The 21,687-nt window shown below is 38.9% G+C and overlaps 1 protein-coding gene across 1 annotated transcript in view; it reads right to left on the reverse strand.

Moving 5' to 3' along the window:
* Positions 1-21,687, reverse strand: part of ESR1 (estrogen receptor 1) — a 191,410-nt gene that overhangs the window by 91,523 nt on the left and 78,200 nt on the right. Inside the window, 1 exon segment of the mRNA XM_069010653.1 lies at positions 18,258-18,762. Within this exon segment, the coding sequence (XP_068866754.1) occupies positions 18,258-18,685 (428 nt within the window). The 5' untranslated portion in view covers positions 18,686-18,762.

Below are 21,687 nucleotides of genomic sequence, written 5' to 3' on the forward strand. Positions count from 1 at the left end.
CCTGAGGGAAGTAGTCACAGCACCAGCCTGATAGAGTTCAAGAAATGTTTGAACAATGCTCTCAGGCACATGGTGTGATTCTTGGGGTTTTCCTGTGCAGGGCTGGGAGTTCAATGATCCCTGTGGGCCCCTTCCAACTCAGGCTACTCAATTATTGTATGATTCTACTAGTACATGTAGGAAGAATATGACTCCCAGACATTCAAATATTACTTGAAAGTCATATGCTTGGAAGTATAACAAGGGTAACTGATGGGAAAAAAAGCCCATGGCCAAGTGTAACTGTTCAAAGGACAGGTGAAAAAGAATGACAGAAGGCAAACAAACAGCCAGTCTGAAAACACTGACTGCTTTCCAGTCACTGCATACAAGGACTGCATTTCACTTGCACAGATGAGCTGCAAAAATGCTCACAGTACTCATGGGCTGTAAGGATAACAGAATGCCTGTGCTCTGTAGCTTATTATATATATATATATACACACACACACACATACACACACACTTCTCCTCCTCTGTTAATAAAAATTACAAGTTATGTCAAGTTTGAGCCTTGGACAGCCTGGACCCTGGTAGGGGAAATGTAGACCTTACAGTAGTATGCTTTAGTTTGTCCTCAGAGTCAAAATGGAGGCAAGATGGTTGCACAGAAATAAGATGCCTCACAAAATCACGGTAGTTTGTGAGGAAACGTTGATGTAGCTGAGGTACTGGACTTATACTTGTTCTCTGGAAAATGCTGAATTCAAATTTGCATGCCAAGTCATTCTGTGAATAATAATGAACAGAAAACCACGAGATAAACATGCTAGAGTTTGACACACGGCAGTGGAGTCTGTCAATACCATGTAGTTCTAGCTCTTAGGTGTGTCCTAGCTTTTTAAGGCCAGACCCTGTTAACACACAGTGGCATAAAATATAATTATTAATTACATATGTCATAGAGGGTCTCCAGAAACTGAAAATTACATATGCTAGAAATATTATAGAATCACAGAATCTGGGTTGGAAGGGACCTTAAAGATCATCTATTTCCAACCCTCCATCTATGGATAGGGACACCTTCCACTAGACAGGCTACTCAGAGCCCTTTCCAGCCTGGTCTTGAACACCTCCAGGGATGGGGAGTTCAGAACTATGTAAGAAATAGTAAGAAACAGAACCTGGACAGATTGCTATATAAAGGCTACAATTTGAGACACCCCCATCAAACTGATTTTCAAAATTATTTGATTTCTTAGATTCTTCTTTCAAACAAGGGCAGCCATAAGCTTTCAGCATATCTCTAAGTAACTCTTGGATATCCCCTCTGAAAATCTAGTGTTAAAGGCTACAAAAAAAAACCCAACCAAAACACTGGACTGTGTTCTTTTTGTCATTCCTCTATATCTTCTCTTTCCTGCAGATCTTTCTTCATGTGCAGGTTTCCCAGTCATCAGTACTAACTGAGCAGTAAATAGTAAGTTTTACATATCCAAATTCTCTAAATTATCCCAAAGTATTTAAATTATTTATTCAGATAATGTCCACAGATTAATTTGCATAGGCTGACTATGCAATCAAGAAAAAGCAAGGAGAACATGGCTCATGAAAAGTAGGAAATACATTCATGTAGCCAACCACACATAATACCTGTTTGCAATAGTGCTTGTTGATGTATGTTGGGGTAACTTATGCAACAACATGTGAGAAATTGAGTCTGTGAGAAATACATGCACTTGCCTTTTGTGTTGGTGATAATTTTGTTTCAATACATTAAAGAGTTGTATTTCGCTTTGGCAAATCCATTATCAACTATTTGTAGCATTTCTTATTCCTCACGGAAACACAGAATAAGTTCAAGTGCTTCACAGGTGCCACAATATAACACCTCATTAATCTTCTCACTTTTTATTGTTGGTAGACAGTAATTGCTCCCTGCCCTTTAAATTACAAAGGAAGGAAAAAGTCTATTCGACAAATCAGTGCAGAATTAAATGTAGAGTATTATGGACACAACAGCCACGCTTCTGTCATGATGTTTAAAAATATATTACCCGTTCACGTGGGAGACACCTAATACCAGTCTACTAGACACCAGGGACTCCTGCTGAATATTCATTCTCCAGGTATGCATGCCTCTTATAAATGAAGGGGAAAATAATCCACCCAGGTTTGAACTTCTGTTTGTTGCATAATACTCTTTAATAGCTAACTATTGCAGAAAATCCGTCTGTTTACTCATTTCTAGCCAAAATATTCTTTCTTGCATACAGCTGAATGTTGGAAGTGGATGTTGCACTAAGCTTAGCACAGCAAACCTATTAACCCACCATGGTCCTGTCCAAGCCTCAACAGGAAAGCAGCAGCTCAGTGGAGCGGAAGCTGGCAGCTGATGGCAGCACATCCCTCCTGACCTCTGTTCTGGGAAGACCAACAGGATCCGGTCACAGCCCCACAGCCTGGCACTAGACCTGCAGGAGCCAGCAGCTATAACAACTTTCACCAAAACCACCGGAAAACTTTTTATTTTGTCACACCTAAATGGTCCCAAGAGCTTCCAACCCTCTGTTTCAGACATTAGTCTTCCAGAAAATGACCTGAATGAGCAGCAAGTTAGGAGAAACCAGGCTCTCATCTAAGCTTACTGTGGTATAAATATGACCAAAATTAATGCTTTATTTTCACTTAGTCCGTGTATTCAAACATATCTGCATAAGGTGAAGTGACAGGGCATGCACTTGGGTGACAATAACCCTGTGCATTGCTACAGGCTTGGGGCAGAGAGGCTCGAGAGCTGCTCAGCAGACAGGGAGTTGGGGGTGCTGGTTGATAGCTGCTGAACATGACCCAGCATGTGCCCAGGTAGCCAAGAAGGCTAATGGCATCCTGGCCTGTATCAGGAATAGTGTGGCCAGAAAGAACAGGGCAATGATCCTTCCCCTGTCCTTGGCTCTAGTGAGGCCACACCCCTAATCCTGCGTCCGGTTCTGGGCCACTCACCTCAAAAAGGACACTGAGGTGCTGGAGCAACTCCAAGGAAGGCCATAAGTCTCATAAGAAGCAGCTGAGGGAAATGGGGTTATTTAGTCTGAGAAGACTCTACAACTACCTGAAAGGATCTTGAAGTGAAGTGGGGGGGTCAGTCTCTTCTGCCCTGTCTCAAGTAAAGGGCAAGAGGAAGTGACCTGAAGTTATGTCAGGGGAGGTTCCAAAAAGATATTTTAAAAAAAAAAATCACTGAAAAAGTAGCTAGGCATTGGAATAAGTTGCTCAAGGAGGTGGTGGAGTCACTGTCTCAAGTGTTCAAGAGGCATCTGGATGTGTCACTTGGGGATATGGTGTTGGGGTGATTATGGTGGTGCTGGGTTGATGGTTGGACTAGATGATCTTGAAGGTCTCTTCCAACCTTGATCATGCTGTGATTCTGTGATATCCTCTATAAGACAAACAGGAAGATATTTCAATTACTGCCCATAAGCCTCTTTTCTTTCATTTACTTCTGGTTTGGTTTTAATTTTGTTGTAATCTTAATAAAAATATTTTGAAACATCACTAAGTTTAAATTGTACTTCATTAATTCCATCTAGCACCATAATCACTTTATTTCACATATATATTTATGTGGATTTACAGATTGCAAAGTTAAATAATTCTAACCAATACCTTTCTGTTGCCAAATACAGAATCTAAAACCAGCTTCAATCAGGTCATGTTGAAAAGTATAATACATAAAATGGCAAGATAAGCCAACAGTGCAGAGATTCTGAATGAAGATGTCCTAACTGCTTCTTCATTCTCCAGCCTCAGCATTGCTCCACAAACTCCAGTGGGAGCTGCCATATGAGACATATTCTTGATTGTTTTTTTCACTTGCTGATAACCCTGGTAACCTTGCTGGAGAACCCTTTGTACGCCTATCCAAGAGCTCAGCTCCCTTCCAGCTGCACACTTTGGAGCACACATCCCGCAAGAATGGAACAGCAGTGCAAGTGTACGCAGAACAGCAGGCTTGGAAAGGTAAATACACATAACTCTGCATCAGGAGCAAAGAGAAGGCTTGCTGCTGCACCTGCTAGTGAGTCAGAAGATAAGACAAAGGTGTAGGGAAGGAGAGAGAAAGAGTATTCCTCCCTGATAAGGTGCAGCTCTGCAAATGCACAAAAATCCACCAAACACAACAGATATCAACTCTTAGTTAAGCTTTTAATGTATGAATAGGTACCTGCAAGTAGATTTTGGTTTATTAAATTTGATTCATATTCAAAGCACCTTCTAATACATTATTTGGATTCTTTTTGGTTTAGAGAGACAGGAGATATTTTTCTGAACCTGCCAGATAGAGTTCACTTAAACCCTTTGATATATGAGTGCAAATGCAAAAGATCATATTCTCAGACAAGAAATTGAACTGGCTCAAGCTTTTTCCTAAGACCTTAAGCAATTGATATTAGTATTTTGCAATAAAAAGTAAGAAAATTAAAAATGGCAATTTCAAGTTCAGCAGCAAGAGTCCTAATGCAGTATTTACTTCTTGCTTTAAAATTCATCAATTCTCCTCAAAAATACTTTGTAACTACAAGGTAGCCTTGCTAAATTAATGAATCACAATAGTTCAACCTTTTGTTATGGATGCTCTCATCATCACAAATTCATTTGGTCAAAAATACAGTTGAAATAGGCTTATAGATTATATCTATGCAAAATCATATTTAATAGTAATTACTCCAGTGGAATGATAAATCCATTCATAATGGATAATTCCACTAGACTTCAGCTAAGAGGATGAGGATTAATATCATCTGAGTACTGAATTTCAGGTACTGAATTTCAAACCTATCTCAGGACCCCTGATTGGGACAAATTATTTTTTTACTATATCTTGTACCTCTTGTTCTTTCTACAGAGCAGCAGTGCACAAATCTAATTGTAGAAACAGCACCTCACATCAGAACATCCAAAGATTAAACAGACAAAGAAAATAGCTTGAAAGTGCTGAGAGTGACAAAATGGAAATCTAAAGAATAAAAGCAGCTCTTCAATTAATTTTTTCCCATGACAGTTTTAGTGCTGAGCCTAACACAGAACAACAACAACAACAACAACAACAACAACAACAACAAAAAACAAACAAACAAAAAAAAAAACAACCACACAACTGGACAGCATACACCAATCGCTTCCCAGTTGCATAAATACCAGTTCTAAACATTTCTGTAGTGTTTCTGAAGTAATGATTCATAGTATGCAGTAAATGAAACCTCCCTTCCATTCCTTGACTATGCCAGGAAGACTGAGGTTTACAATAAAGCTAGTGATTTCAGATTTATTAAACACTGAAATACTTTACTACATTTCCATTTGATACATATTTCTTTTTTTATTCCTACTTAGCCTATTTTTGTTGGACTAACTTACATCTGGCATTACACTTTTCAAGGAGTCTCAGTTCTCACAAAAACAGTCTTTAATATCCCTCACACTTAGAGAATGTTGCAATGAAAACTCTGGTTTTGAACCTGGGATTCAGGATTGGCCACAGGACAGAAACCTTCTTCTTATTTTTTAAAATTTGTCCCGTGAAGTCATCAGAAAAGGATCAAGTAGTTGGCAGGCACATACCTCAGGAATTTCTCTGGGACAAGGAGAACTTCCCCAAGTAATCTGGTAGCAAATTGACCCTAATAAAGAACACCTCCAGACTTCATCCATTTTAGGCTGCTACATAACATAAACATGGCTCTCATCAGAATTCATGAAATGGTGGTCTTGGGGACTTGTTGTCATTTATTTCTTACCATATCTCCCCTGCAATAAACAAAATAAATAATTTTGTTCTTCTCCTCTGGTTTTTAGTTCTGGAACAACCTGGAAGGACCGTGGAGAAGTGGGGTCAGTCTCAGGCAATGCAGCTTTCAGATTGCTTGTCATTTCCAGACAGATCCACATTTGTTGATAATAAAGTGAATTAGAGAGAGAGGAAACAAGGCATTTAGGAGTCAAAAAATGGGTCATACATTAAAACAGCTTGAAGCTATTAATACCTAAAGCTGCCATTTAAAAAATTATTAAAAAGATGGTGCTATCCATACAACAACATTTTAGATCTTCTTGAAAAGGCAGTCTTTGGCCTAAGTAATATTCTTAAATGCTTTTGGAAAAAAAAGGGGGGGGGTGGGGAGGGCACAGAGAGCAAATATTTGCTTATGTACTGTTGTACCAAAATGCATCCCTCTCTCTGAAGAGTAAGATCTTCAGTGCTTTGTTAAAATAAAACCAGCAACATCCTTCACCTTAAATAAAGAATATTATGAACTGAAGGTCGTATCCGAGAGCTCATGTCAAAAGCAAATTAACTCCTTGATTCTCTGCAGTCATCCCTTATCTACCTATAGAATAAATAAATGCAAGGTAGCTGAACATACAATTCCATATAAGGACTGAAGTGGAAATATATCGATGCTCCATTCTTTCTGAGAAATATGCTGGGTATGTGTGTTTAGCAAGCCTGTAAACAATTTTTGTTCCATTTCAGATACTGTATTTATTAATACCATTGCTAGTTTCCAAACCCATACTCACTGACTGAGCACCTACTCAATATTTTAGTTCTTTTCACCCTTACTCATATGTAGCCTCATGTCCTCTTTCTTATTCAAGCCTGCTCTGGAAACAGTCGTCTATTTTTCACAGAGGATTTTCAGTTCCTTATTACAGATGGGCACTTTAAAGACACCAGTAAATGTTTGTTCACAGGAGTCTTGTGTGGTAGAACAGCAGAGTCTTCATTTCACATGTTAGGATATTAGGCAGAGAGAGGGAAAGATCTATGCAGACAAATTTAGTACTGGCATGTTTCAGCTTTAGGAAGGTTGCTGCCATGATCTCACTGCAGTAACTTTATTTTCTCTATGCACATGAGATATACCAAGGCTTTAAGGAATTAAAATAATAAAAATCCAACAAGTCTCTGTGAGTGATAGTTGTTTCAGGAGTGATGGAAGCTCATGTGTACAGCACCAACATCGGCTACATTGGGCCTTTGATCAAACCAACAGCTGGGTTAATCCATTACCTGCTGGGAAAATCTGTAACAGAGAGCAACAGAGAGCCAGAGTTGCCCATATCTGTTGGGAGGAAGGTTGTTCTACATGGGGCCAGCTCCATACTCCATGTTTCTCCCTGTGAGCCTTTTTACTTCTCTATGCTTTGCAAACACGCATTTTCTCTGTTTCAGTCATGTTTTTAGCCCATCCCCAGTCCAAGTCACATTGCCTGAGAACTTTTAAATTCCACTATTTATCTCCAGTTCAGACTCCTTCAGGAGTCTCTTCATCAGCTTTTTCAGTTCTGGAGATTCTCCTTCATCTTACTTTTGCAGTTAATCTCAAATTCTTCCAGGAACTTATGCATCATCTATTTCCTACTACTAGGGCATTTCTTATTCCTCCATGTTCTGTCTCACAGCTCACTACAGCCTGCTACAGCACCTCACCAGAGATTCAAAGTTTCTACCTTACCAGACCCATAAGATTTCTTCACTGGCCCCATTTTGTTCTTCATTGAGACCACCTTTATTTTCTCCTCAGCTCATCTTCCTATACTGCAAGCTCAGTTTTTTACTGCATTTTGCTGATGTGACTTTTGCCAAACACAGAAGAAGAAAGGCACGAGAGAGACCAATATTCTCAATCCCAGTGAAGTGTGATATGGGCTACACAGATGAACTATAAGGTGGATGGAAAATGACTGGACTGCTAGTCTCAACAGATTTTTATAAACAGCTGAAATTTGGCAAGCTTGCAGTGGTATTCGTGGGCAATCATTAGTGAGGTGAGTATTTCACTAACAATAGAGATGAAGGAAGGAACTGCACCCCTAGCAAGTTAATGACAGATACCAAGATGGAGGACAGGGAGCATGCAGAGTGGTGAATTTGCTGCAGAGCAAAGTTCCCTATAAGGTGGACCTCAACAGGCTGGAGAAATGGCCCAGCAGGAAGCTCATGAAGTTCAGCACTGGAAAACACAGAGCAACAGAATGGCAAACACCTGGAATAGAATAACCCCCTGCAGAAATACAGCAGGGGCTGGGCTGTACTGATACGAACAGCTACAGGAGGCTGAGAGCAGGGCTGGTTCCCTTCTCCTTGGCAGTTGCAAAACTGCTTCCAATTTGGGGCTTCCAAGCTGAAGCCAGCCTTTGACAAACTGGAGCAAGTCCAGGGACAGCCACTAAGATGAGGAGGGGGCTGGAACAAATGGCACATGAGGAGATGCTGAGGGAACTGAATTTGTTCAGTTTTCCAAAGAGAAGGCTAAGGCAGGATTTATTGCTGTCATCAACAGTATAATGGGATGCTTTAAAGGAAACGGAGTTAGACTCTTCTTGGAGAACACCATGAAAGGATGAGAGACATCTGACACATCCTTGGGCAAAGAATAGTCTGATTATATATTAGGAAAAAGTTTTTCACAGTGAGAGTGGTTCACTGCTGTAACAGATTGCCCTGGGTGGATGTGGAGCCTCCATTCCTGGGTATCTACAAAACACAACTGGGTAAGGGCCTGAGAAACCTCATCTAACTTTGAAGTGAGCCACTTTGAGATGCTAACCAGATAATCTTCAAACTTACTCACTCCTTCAAACTTACCTTACCCTGTGATTCTCATCTCTCAGTAAATTACCCCTGCCCACAGTGATATTTGCAGAGAAAATCCTGTTGAAATGTCATGCAGCTGGGGGATGAAGCAACTTCACACATTTTGGCAGAGAAGGATGCTCTTGCAATCAGGTCAATATAGAATCACTGAGAAAGGATGGAGCATGTATGGTAGATAAAATTACATATAATTTAGCTATCAAATGCAAACAGATTCCAACTGTAAATAGAGGTGTTTCAAGAGTTTGTAGCTTAAATCTGAGCAAAATTTCTGGGGAAAAAAGAAAGAAAAATAACCCTGATTTGACAGCATTCCCCCACTACCAAGTATTAGATGTATGTATACCTATAATACAACGTTGTCTAGGATGTTCAGTGAAAATGTTAGGGGTTTTTTTCCATGTGTATAGCAAAACTTTCTTTTCCCTTCATGATACTTAGAAAGTCAAGCCATTTTTGTCAAAATGCATTTAAAAAAATTTACCCAAGACAATAATCTAACATGGAAAATATAGGCCAAAGCTAAACAATATAAATAAGCAAAAAAGAGGAGGAACTTAGTCAGACTTAATAATAAGCAGTGTTACTAGAACTGCCTGTAAATAAAGTTGAGTTTTATTCCAGGATGTTTAAAAATTTCTCTGTAGAATCAGATTAACTTCCACTTTGTTTGGCTTTTTTTATGTCTTGAATCAAGGAAAAGATAGTAAAAATTTACTGAAGTGCAACCTGCTTTAAAAATATCTGATTCGTTAAAATGCCATACATCTGGCAGATATTCTTACATCTTTACTGGTTTTGATATTGTTACCATTACACATTTAGTTACATTATTTTATATGGGTTTCTATCTCAGCACCTTTCTCCATGAACATAATTACAATACTCTCACCACTTGCAGGATTTGCATGCTTTATCTCTGATTGATATTCCTGTAGATTAAAATTAGGATTATACTTCTCATAGCATGGCAAGAATAAACTAACATACTTTTCAACCCATAAATTCTAAATAATCCAAACCACAAAAAGGTATTGCAAGGTAATAAATCTGCGACAGTGGCTCATGTGTTGGCAACATACATATTTTTCCTTGCTTGTGGTTATCAATATGGCTGAAGGAGAAGTATCATTTTACTGCAGGATGGAAACAAACAGACAAAGCTGTCCTTTCATATATTAGTTCCCCAAAGGTGACTAGATTTGCTGTGCACTCTCAGACAGAGTATTCTTTGCCATGGCTACAGTTTCCTGAAGACAAGGGTTCTATGATATGTCATTTGAAATAGGGATCTCACTGTCAAGTCCACATCATAAATAATAACAAAAGCAGAGTACGCTTATTCAAATTAATTTCTCTTAGACACCAACAAGTTATTCAGTAATAACTAGATACTGCTTGATCAAGATGGCTCAGCAAACAAAATGTTTTAAGAATGTTTACTGGCTTTATAAACTGAAAACAGGGCATTAAGTGACGTTTTATTTTTGCCAAAGATCAGATTTTATAGTACTTGTCTTCAAGAGTAAAATTAAATTACAATTTTTAGAGTTAGCACCTTCCAAACTTCCATCTGTTTATAGATCAACTGGAAGAAGGAAAAAGAGTAAGCTTCTAAACACCAGAATATGTCAAGGAGGAGCTGGAATGCATGGAGCTCCACCTGGGGATGGATGTGGAGCCAACTGAGAACTTACAGGTCAGGAATAAAGGGAGGGCAGGGACAGGTGACATTACAGTGAAGGTCTGCCAAAGGCTACCTTATCAAGAAGGTCCAGAAGAGGACCACAAGGATGATCAGAGGAATGGAGCACCCCTCCTATGAGGACAGGCTGAGAGACTTTGGGCTGTTCAGCCTGGAGTAGAGACCTTATAGCAACATTCCAGTACCCAAAGGGGGCCTACAAGAAAACCAGAGGGACTTTTTACAAGGCCATGTAGTGACCGGACAAGGAAGAATGACCTTAAACTGAAAGAGGGTCAGTTGAGACTGGATATTAGGAAGAAATTCCTTGCTATGAGAGTGGTGAGGCACTGGAACAGGTTGTCCAGAGAAGTTGTGAATGCCTCATCCCTGGAGATGTTCAAGGCAAGGCTTGATTGAGCCCTGAGCAACCTGGTCTAGTGAAAGGGTCTCTGCCCATGCTAGGTGACTTGGAACTAGTCTTCCCTTTCAACCCAAACTGTTCTATGACTTAATGATCTTTCACTGATTTTTGAATTAACAGATCTTGTCTCTCAAGCCTGAATTACATTTAAAAGTAAAAAGAAAATAAAAGTAGAAGGGAAATAGAAAGAAAGCAGTAGGTATTACATATTCCAATTTTAGCAAAACTATACGCAAAAACCACAGCAAAGGCTATTTGGAAAGTATATTATGAGTTTCCCAGCCTTGGGACTTAAGATTTGGGACCTAAATTTTATGTCCCATTTTCTTCTACAACTGCTGCTTCCTGCACAGCATCTTCCTAATGACTGTTATTTATCATGAGCTGAGACTTTTCCTGAGTTGCAGTAAATTTCCCTTCCCTCTTCTTCCAGCTTTGATGTCCTCCTTTGCAGTATCCTAGAAAGTTTTGTATAGCCATCTTGTAGCAGCACAAATCAGTACTGAAGTGGGATGCAGTGATCAAAGCACTGTTAGCATGATAGCAAGTAATAGAAGGAGGAGAGAAGACTGGAAGTAGCAATTAAATTTGCACTGGACATTTGGACTGCAGACTGCTGAGAAACTGCAAAAAATCTTCAATGGAAGAATACAGGTTTTCCCTATGTAATCAGTTAAAAGTAGTTTCCTTAATTAGATAGGATGATCAAGATGGAAAAAAAAACCACACTGCCTACTCACATAGTTTATGAATGAAAGGTGAAATTCATGGATGTGAAATGCAGCCTGGTGCTGCCTAGATGCTCACTGGTCTGTCATCCTCAGAGGGAGAGAGGGCTTATCCCTGTAGCATTCAACAGTTACCTTGCACAGATTCTGCTGCCTGGCTCCTGAGGAGGTCAGTTCTGGCAGCTGGCAGTATTGCAAGACAGCAGCACATGGAACCAGAGGAACACATTCCACCCATATTGCCTGATGTGAGGGGAACTGCACCCTTGAAGAGTTGTAGACTACCCACTGGATGTGAGGTGGTTACATGGCATGGCTGTTCACTGTTAGTTACCAGCTGCTTTTCTAAAAAAGTTAGTCCTTAGTTACTTCCAACTTTCTGCCTTTACTGCTCTTTTTCACTTTTACCAATGGTTTCCATGCAGTGAGCCATCTTTTCTTATTTCTTATTTATATAGGTGCTAGCTGTTGTGCCATTAGTTAAAACTGCAGGGGGTGGAAGACCACTGCAATTGTTATGTACATGTATCAAATAGGATTTACATTTAGGACAGTCATATTTAAGCTTTCTGTCTTCTGAGGACCATATCCCCTTTCTCTAGTGAAGGGTTAAAATAAAATACCTAGATCACTTCTGAATCCAATGTTGTTATCAATATCTTATCAAGGAGAAAGGTTATCCTGCAGATTTATGATCTTCTTGTCTCTAACCGGTATCACTCATGCATTCACAGTCTTGCACAAGAATATCTTGGGTGAAATGAAGTAAGAAGCCTCCCAGAAACTGGAATCTGAGCTTGGCAGAAATGCATAAATGCCTTGCCTTGCCCAGTGTCGCATTGATCAGGGTTCCTAATGAGCTGTGGTAAATTACAACCTTTTGCAAGCCACTGGAAAGGCCACTAAGCCTCAGATGTGACTTCTCCCCATACAGCAAATTTTACAAACAGTCCCTGCAATGAATGCAATGAAAACAGCACTTCAAATGAGAATGTTGAAGGACAGCATCTCTGCTCTAATCTCTGTTCTGATACCTGAATAGATAATAGAAAACTCTCTGCAGACAGACCAGGGAGCTCATGATTAGTTTCAGTGTTTCACTGTCAAAAATATCAAATTACAAAAATTACCAAAATCTCAATTTGTTAGAAAATGTGGATGCACTTCAGTTGCAGGAATCTTCTCTTGTGTTTTTTTGGCACTATGCCTTAGATCTGGTCAGCCTATCTTGTTGGTTTAATAAAAAATGCTGGCATCTGATGTTCACTTTGCAATTGCTGAAGGAACTAATGCCAGCAACTAATGCTTTCCATATCAGAGCAGATATGGCCAGCATTGTTTGTTGTTTCAAGAACCTCAGAGCAAGAGTGATCAAGGCCAGTGACACAGAGTCAATTCCCCGTCTCCCTCTCAAGGGACATACTGCAGTGTCTATATGAAGGGATATTATAGGGCATGTTTGTTTTGGTTCTTTACAGGAGATGTATAGGTGGGATTAATTTCACGTTAACTTTGGATATCATTGGGTATCCATCTTCATCCAGTAGCTATCTGGAATAGAATGTAGCTGTCTTTTATAATATAGGAAGATAAACTTGCTTTTTTTGAGCCTAATGCACTTGGTCTATTTTAATCAGGTACCCCAGAAAGAGGTATGTTCACAGAGCCTCTTTCTCTCTGTCTCAGAGTAAGAAGGAGGTCCATGTGCAGGTTTGATGCTGTTATCAATGCCATTTGAGGTCTTCCAGGTGGTGACCCTCACTGACACACCTCCTGCTGCAAAAAGTTACAGCTACCCAGCAGGTCCTGTGTCATATCTACTAGACTTATCTAACCTTCTGGCCTCTCAAATGGCACCAGACGTCTAAGGAATGGAAAAATGAATACAGACCTAGGTGTCTACATTTAATCAGATGAACCCCATTCACATAGTCTGTCTGAACAACCATGGGTTTAGACACAAATTTCAATTGGGAAGGACTTGATATATAGAGCACTTCCTGTTTCAGTGATTTATGCAAAAAATGTACCTGCTGCAGAAGTGAAGAAAGTTTTCTTCAATGAGAAGAGAGAGCAAGTGACATCTATCCCCCTGCCTTGGCAGAAACAAGGGTAATGAGGAAGCACAGGAGCTCTTTCACCCCTTATTCAAGGTCACAAGGTGGCACAGATCACATGTGCTCCTCAGCAACGTGGATTGGTGACTTTATGGTGCAAGCACACTTGCAGCAAGATCCACATCAGCACGTGCTCCAAGAAGGGCTGCAGAAACACCAAAGTTGGTTTGTACCGGTCCCTCATAATTTTCACGTGTGAACATCTCAGAACACTTAATGGGCTTATCTTTACAACATTTCCTTGAGATGAGAAACTATCCATGAGATGACTCCATGTTTTCCTGTCTCTTTTACTACAGTCATCTGTTACTGTAAAGTTGTCAGAGATACCAGTACAAGCCCTGAAAACAGGAACACTTCAAGTGTTCAAGAAATTGCCTGAACACTTGAACTATTCAAGAGACGACCTCTGAGCAGATTGATGTTTTAGAGAAAAATAAACAAAAAAGCAAAGCAAAACACTACATTACATCATACTCCGTGTTATGAAATACTTCATGCTACATTAAAAAAAAGAAAGAAAAATTATCTTTGAACTTTGCATTCATTTTAACACAATTTTTAAATTTGAAAAAAATCTTCTTTGTTTAGAACTCAAAATGATCAGCTAGAAAAATTCATAATGAATCAGACAAGGTTAACAAAGTTTATGTATTTGGTTACATAACTATTTCTTGGACTGATGGATTTATGAATTACAACGGAAGAGGGATCAATCTACATTTTTAATCGTTCTCAATTTTTGCAAGCATTAAAATTAAAGCTGTGATCATACTGATGAGAACAGCAGACTCAACTCCAGTATGATAAACGTGGCTAATGCTAAACAAATACTTTATTATATCAATCTAAACATAGAGCCTGAAGTATTAGAAGATACAAACTAGCCACTAAAAGTGAGGGAGCAATTCATCTGTTATTCTTTTTGTACACTGGCTTGCCCAGTCTCTGTCCCTCACTACAGACTGACAGACAACTTTCTCGTCAGGGAGCTGGAAGGTGCAGTCCTTTTTTTTTTTTTTTTTTTGGCTGAATTTGGAACCAGCACCAAAGACAGGGTACAAAGAGCCTTAAATATATGCATTATTTTACTTGAGATCTGAGGAGTGCAAACTCAGTGGGATGACACGAGAATGTCACAAACCGGCAGAGCAAAAAGGATGTTCTGCTGTTGCTTGTAGGAATCTACTGAGGTAAATTAGCTGCTGTAAGTCTTGATTTTTCCCTATGTGTATCAAAACTTGCTGAAAAGCAAGAGAAAATAACCAGAAATTACCAGAACTCCAATTCAGTAGTTAAGAACAAAGTAAATATTTCCGTTAATTTTCTTTAACAGTCACGAGTACAAGATTTCCTGTAATAATAATCAACCACTAGTCGGCATTTAATAATAAAAAACCCCAATAATAACATTTATCAATTAAAAAAAAAAAAAAATTGAGATTTGACATTGTCAGATAAGAAAAAGGTATTTTAGTCTGGTTAGCTATAAAAACAGCCACAAGATCAGACATAAAAAGGCTCTAGGTGTAGACAACACAATTTGAGTTAAGCCCTTTTTTCCACTTTTTACATTCTGATGCCTCATGATTTAGAGATTGCAGAAGGGACATTAAATGTATTTATTTCATTCTTTAAAAATCATTCTTTTCATGCATTGTTATGTTCAGATATATGCCAGATATAGAAGCCTGTCATTATCTCACAACAAGAGTAACTCTTCTGGAAAAAGAGGCACTATTTGAAAGACAAACTATAACTCCAGAATTAGGAGACATGTAGTTATACACATATTAATACATATATGTCTACAGGCAGTATGATTGTGAACACTTATTAACAAAAACAAAAGACATTAAAAGTTTTTCTTATCACACTGAGTAATTTTTTAGTTTTGTGACTGAAGATTTTTAACATTTTTTCCAAGTATCAAATGGAATATCACCTCGGCTCCAAACTATAATGTTTATTTATTGTCCTAGATACTCTTATCACTGAATGCAGCATTTGCATGTCAAACTAGAGTACATCAGGGTGATACAATGCAAATATTTCTGCCCCAAAAAGCCGAACAGCACAATTCAGTTACACAGAAAGGTAAATGAGAATTGCAGAAGAGTCTTACTGGGTCTTAGGTTACGTAACTTTTTATAGAAGCAGGCAGCCATATCACAAACTAATCATGATTCATTATAACTTTTTTTAGGCCCTCTTTTTTAAGATTTTTTGCCTTTAACACTCCTACTGGTAGGTCCAGAAACTCACTATTTTGGTAGTTAGACATCTTTCACTCTCCAATTTATTCATTGCCAGGTTACACTGCCCTATGCTCTCTTTTCTCCCATAACCCAATTGAAATCAATGAGACTATCCAAATAAATAAAGCAAAATGGAAATTTTTAAAGAACTTGGTCTTAAACCCAATGTCTAGACAATTAAATATTTCCCAGGCAGTGAACACCTATTCAAATTATTTTTGACAGTCTACTGGTGATTGGGCTCATGCCAAAACACAAGGAGAAAGACGTAATGTTTAATGTTGTGAGGGTGATAACTTTGTAAATACAATGTCACAAAAATGAAAAGCAAAAAAAAGTACAGTTTTTATAAATTCAACAATTCCAACAGTACCATGCCTGTTAACAAAAGATAATCATAGCAAGCACTTTGAAACACATTTCTTATTACCACATAAGATGCATTCCACAGAGTTATGGCTGGAAGGGGCCATTAAATCATTTGTACAACACTGTATGCAGATAAACCTTCTGGCAATAAACCTTCTGATCATAAATTCACCTAATTACTGCTGCATTAAGCCTCAGCAATTTCATATGGCTAATACACATCTCCAAGGGTGACACACAACCTTGATCAGAAATGTCAGGAAAAGGGGAATACAGCACTGGTCTTACATATTTGCTCCAGCAGTTAAACAAAACAGTACCTTAATTTTATTTTTAAGGGTCTCACCTTAATTCACTGCTTAAAAATTAAAAGAACACTATTTCCATAGCAACATCTACGTCCAGGTGATTCTTAGGTTTGAATCTTCCTGCAGTTCAATACCTGAGTATAGAACATTTTCTGCCTGCGTATTTCAACTTCACAAACTCCCTACTTTACTGCTTACATACATAAGGTCACTTACACACTTTTCACCATAGGTTTGCACGAGACGTTCATGTAAAAAAAGCCTTTTAATCTAGCACAAAGTGCAGTTTTACTCTCAAGTCACTGGTAATCATTCAAGATCACTATGCTCTGACACGTACTCATTCTTGCAGGAGGTACTGTATTTGGTTGCACTAAAGTGAATTTTGTTTGAATCAATTCAGTTTACAGTTTACAGATCACTGTATTGGACAGTTTAACATAACCATGATCTATCATTTCACCAGTCTTTAGTCTATCTGCTCCCCAAATCTGACTAATCCATTGCAAAAAAGTGCAAGCATTTTGTTTTCTGGGACCAGATTTTACTACCAGATTCTTAGTCAGTCTAAGTTAGACTTAAGAACACACACTGCTGTTCATGGTGACGTGTTATATTGTGCAAATAAGTCTAGTAGAGTCTGGCCCTCCACACAGAAAAAATTACTTGCTTTTATTCTTTCTGAGTTGTTACATTTCTAACAAATTCACCTGTATCTCTCAAACCAACGGAGAACAACAGAGCTCAGAAACAAAAATTACATCTAACTGTTCACTTTGACTCACTGAAGCCCAGTATAATAAGCTGATACAAAACTATGCTATAAACACTGCACAAAATGTTAACAGCGTGGGTATAGATACGTATGACGATTTTTTTTTTTAGAAGCCATAATTCTGTCAATTTCTGCCTCTTCAAGAAAAGATGTAATTTTTTTCACAATTGACAATAAATATTTAAACCAAGGAAAATTATTTCCCCCTTTCAATGATACTTTTATCTTTCTATTCCGGACCAAAAAAAGAAAATAAAAACCAACTTCCTATTGAGGGACAAAAATTTAAAAAACCCCACTGAACGATCCTATCTTTTGAAAAGCAGCACGCTAGGTTTACAGTTAGTATATATCGCACTCCAAGGAAAAATGCATGTTAATACGAACACAGCTCTTTGGATAGCTCAGGAAGGGGGTTACTGACTGAAATACTGTCACTGAGTCAACTCTAACACTGCTTAGGAAGGATATAGTGCTTCTGAACAACTTCCTATATAAGCCACTTCTCACACTGCAAAGGAAGACAGAGGAGAAAAATACACTTACTACCAGCTAAGAGCTGAACAAACAACCACTCACACTGACAATGTGTAATGGTGGAAGTCTTTTTAGTGTACTTCAGGCAGTGTTACTATACATTACAACACTGAGGTCATTTGCCATTCTTTAATCAATTACGATTTCGTGTTTTCCCAGGAAATATTTATACTCATTACCTGATTCGTTTTTTTATGTAGGTACATCTTTCAAAATTTACAGCTTACAGTCACAGTGGGCTGTGAATGACAGTTTTATTTTATTCTATGCTATTTCTTACGGTCTAGATACCAATTCAATTAAATCATATGCTCCTTTACACAAAAAGCAAATATTAGGGCATAACAGATTTCCACATTCTAATTTTCTCAGATCATCTGCTTAAAAAAAGAAAGAAAAATTTCTGTAGCATTTACCTGTAGAAGGCTGGTGGAGCAGCTTCCCTCATCCCAAAGCTGCCCTGATCGTTTTCAAGGTAATAGGGTACCTGTTGGCTGTGATGATGGATGAAGGGCGAGAGCTGGGGTGCCGTTTGCAAGAACACCACTGGGCTTGGTGGGACACTGTTCAGTGAGTGAAATCCTGCCAGACTGCTGGACCCAAAAGATTCAGAAGTAGGGGCATAACTGAGTGTAGTAGAGCTGTAGACGGGAGCCGTAGTACCAAAATCATAGGTGGCTCCTTCTGGGTAGTTAAAAACTCCTGTCTTGTTGGTCTCCACGTACATGTCGCTGAGCGATCTCTCCAGGGGAATCTTCAGCTGAGGTCTGCTCAGTGTCTCCAGTTCAGTGCCTTGAATCTGGTGCAGCAGGGTAACTCCAGAGGTTTTGGTGTGAAGGGTCATGGTCAGTACTAATGGCAGTGAGCAAGGAACATATCTGCTTTTATTGTCAACAGCGAGATCGGCAGCTGGCAGTCCACCTAAAAAAAATACCAGAACCTATTCTGAGGCTCAGCAGAAATCATAATAAAGCAGCACTACACAGGTATTCCTCTAATCTCAGCAAGGAGGAGGATACAAACAAATGCAGAGTGAGCACTGAAAATGCACATTCTCTCTCTCTTCTTCCCTCCCTCTCCCTCTCTCTAACTTTTAGGAACTCCTCATCTGCTCTAATATGCATTACAAGGTGCTGGCTTCGAGCCAGGAACCCTTGCCTTGTGCCGACGTTGGTTTAAACATCACTTCAGAAACAATTAGTTTTGGAGTTATACCAAAGTATTGTCCGTCTAAATGTTACTTCATTCTTACTAATAGTTTAATTTTTCACTTCAGGGTACAGTGCTTTGCAGCAACTAACGGGAAAGAACACTTAAATCCAACCAGGAAGACTAGTCCAGTGGTCAGTCAGATTACTGCCGTTTATTTCCTCAGCAGGCTCCAATCTATCTTTGCTTATCTCTCCTCCTGTTTGATTCATTTTCATGTTTGCTAGAAATATGTAATGTGTACATTGTACTGACCCTGGGCAGGACTATGCTGTAACCAAGATAGGGCAAAGCAGAACGTGTGTGTGTGTGTGTGTGTGTGTGTGCAAGCGCGCGTCTGTGTGTCTGTCTGTGTGTATATATGTGTGTGTGCATGTGGTGTGTGGGGAGAAAGCCTCAGTCAATAAAGCCAGCTAATAAAATTAAAGTGTGCATGATACCTATGCAGAAGAGAAGATTTATAATATACTTCCATCAGCAACCGCGACTTGCAGTTACTAGAGTACTATAATAACATTAAAAAGCAAGGAAAAGCTTTAGACTAGCCTAGAAAATTATGCTTGCTTCTTTTAATGCTGTAAAATGATGAAATAAACATCATTCAGATTTTGCCACAGTTAGGAGATGGTTATTTGACTGCATGATACATAAATTGAATATACGAAATTCTTTTTCCTAGTCTTGTGAAGAAAAGCTTAGCAAACTTGAATTTTGAAATCAGACTAGAAAATCAAGTAATCTAAAATAATTAAATGGGATTGGCTTTAAAAAAAACTTCTCAAAAAAAAAAATGCTTCTCAAAGTTATTTTTAGAAAGAAAAAAAAGGAAGCGAGAGAACATAATGAAAAGGTGTGGCATGCATGCTTCTTCTTGCAATCTCATTCCGTATAATTTTAACTTTGCACAAACCAGTTCTCCTGAACGAGCTAAATGAAAACCTCGAGAAACTGTTTCAAGCTCTCCAGCTTCATTGCTGTGGTCTGTGGTTCAGTCAATGAAATAGGCGAATGTCAACCCTGAATGCATTAATATATGGTCTCCGGTTAGTGTGTTTTGAATACTAGCAAAGCCTATGCTATACTTGAACAACTCCATAGTTATTTGGCTCAACCTTCAAAAAACCCAAGAAACTGAAAAACTGAATATGCAGGTCACTAGAAGTGTCAAGAAAAGTTTACTAAAAACGTTTTTTTTAGAAATAATACTGTGCTTTCAGAACTTCTACTAAAACAGCCAAAGTTTTTTACATTTGCAAGGATATTCTGAAGCAATATACGTTTCTACCTTCTCAGGCACAGAGCTGAGACACCAGCACACACATAACTCTGTACTTGATATATTTCCTCACCCACCCAGCCACCCTCCCTACCCTGTTCAAATTTCAGATTGTAGACTTTGATCAAAGAGATAAGCTTGTTTAAATAACACTGGACTAAACATGTTCCCAGTTAAAAAAATAATAATCAGACTACCATACCCAGTTCAGAAAGTCTTCGAAGAGTTATTCTGAAAGTATGCCAGACAGTGTGAGAGAAAAAAAAAAAGTGTGTGCATGTTCTCTTAGAGTGGGCGACCGTGAATCTGCAGAGACTCACAAAAACAGCAAGCAAGCACAGCTCTCAGCAGCCAGACTGCAGGGCTGCACGCGCTAAAAATGAATGACAGTTACAAGTTTAAGCCAGTCACTCTTACACATTTCATTTGTAAGAATTAATGTATTTCATTTTGTGCTTTGAAACACATAGAAAAGGCATTATCTCTTATTAAGCTGCATAATCTGAGAATTAATGTGAATCTGCCTGCTATATGAAGTACCCACTTCTCTAGTGTGCTACAAAATGGGCTTAGAATTTTTATCTAAAGCATTACCCAACATGTATGCTATGTTAAAGGTACTATATTAACATGAAATAAACTGCTCCAGTGTAATAGCTATGCAGAAGATGGAAAACAGAAATGAGCAGAGAGTTGACTTCTGAGTGTGCCCTGTGCTTCTTACATGCAATTTTTAAAAAGCTCCTTAATTATTTTTGGGAGGTGGTGTGTTTCCAGGGAGTCAAATATTTTAAATTTCCATCAGATGCAAACTATAGGGTTAACTTGAACCACCATCACTTCTGCTGTGTAGTATTTAAACGAGGGACCCCATGAGCAGCTCTCCACAAGCCACAGCCCTCCCACTGAAAGGGCTCAGCAATAGCCAGCTGCAGTATCCATGCAGCACACAGCCTGGTACACCTCTTGAGAGAAAAAAATGTGAGTGCCACAGACAAGATCTTGAGGACTGGCTGAGAACCTCTGTGACAGCATCCTGTAATGTCTGACTTACTTTTCCTGTGGAAGAAAAGCAAGAGAGCGAGAAAGGCAAGGGTGAGGCAGGGGGCCTGTCAAGCCAAATCCTGTGAAGAAGCTGAATTTTTGATTTTTGTATACTGAAAAAAAAAGCCATCAGGTTTTGATTCTGCTTACTATATATGGGATTTTTAGATATGAAGAAACTGTGAAATGCAACAAGTTATCAGAGGGTTGTTTTCTTTCTCATCCTACATGGTAAAGACTGCTGCTTGCTCCAAATCAACAAGCACTGCTGCTTCACTGTGCTGCAGAGACGGCATTAGGGGCATCCGCCTGTGGGC

This window comes from Aphelocoma coerulescens, chromosome 3 (genome assembly GCF_041296385.1).
Source record: "Aphelocoma coerulescens isolate FSJ_1873_10779 chromosome 3, UR_Acoe_1.0, whole genome shotgun sequence".
NCBI lineage: Eukaryota > Metazoa > Chordata > Aves > Passeriformes > Corvidae > Aphelocoma > Aphelocoma coerulescens.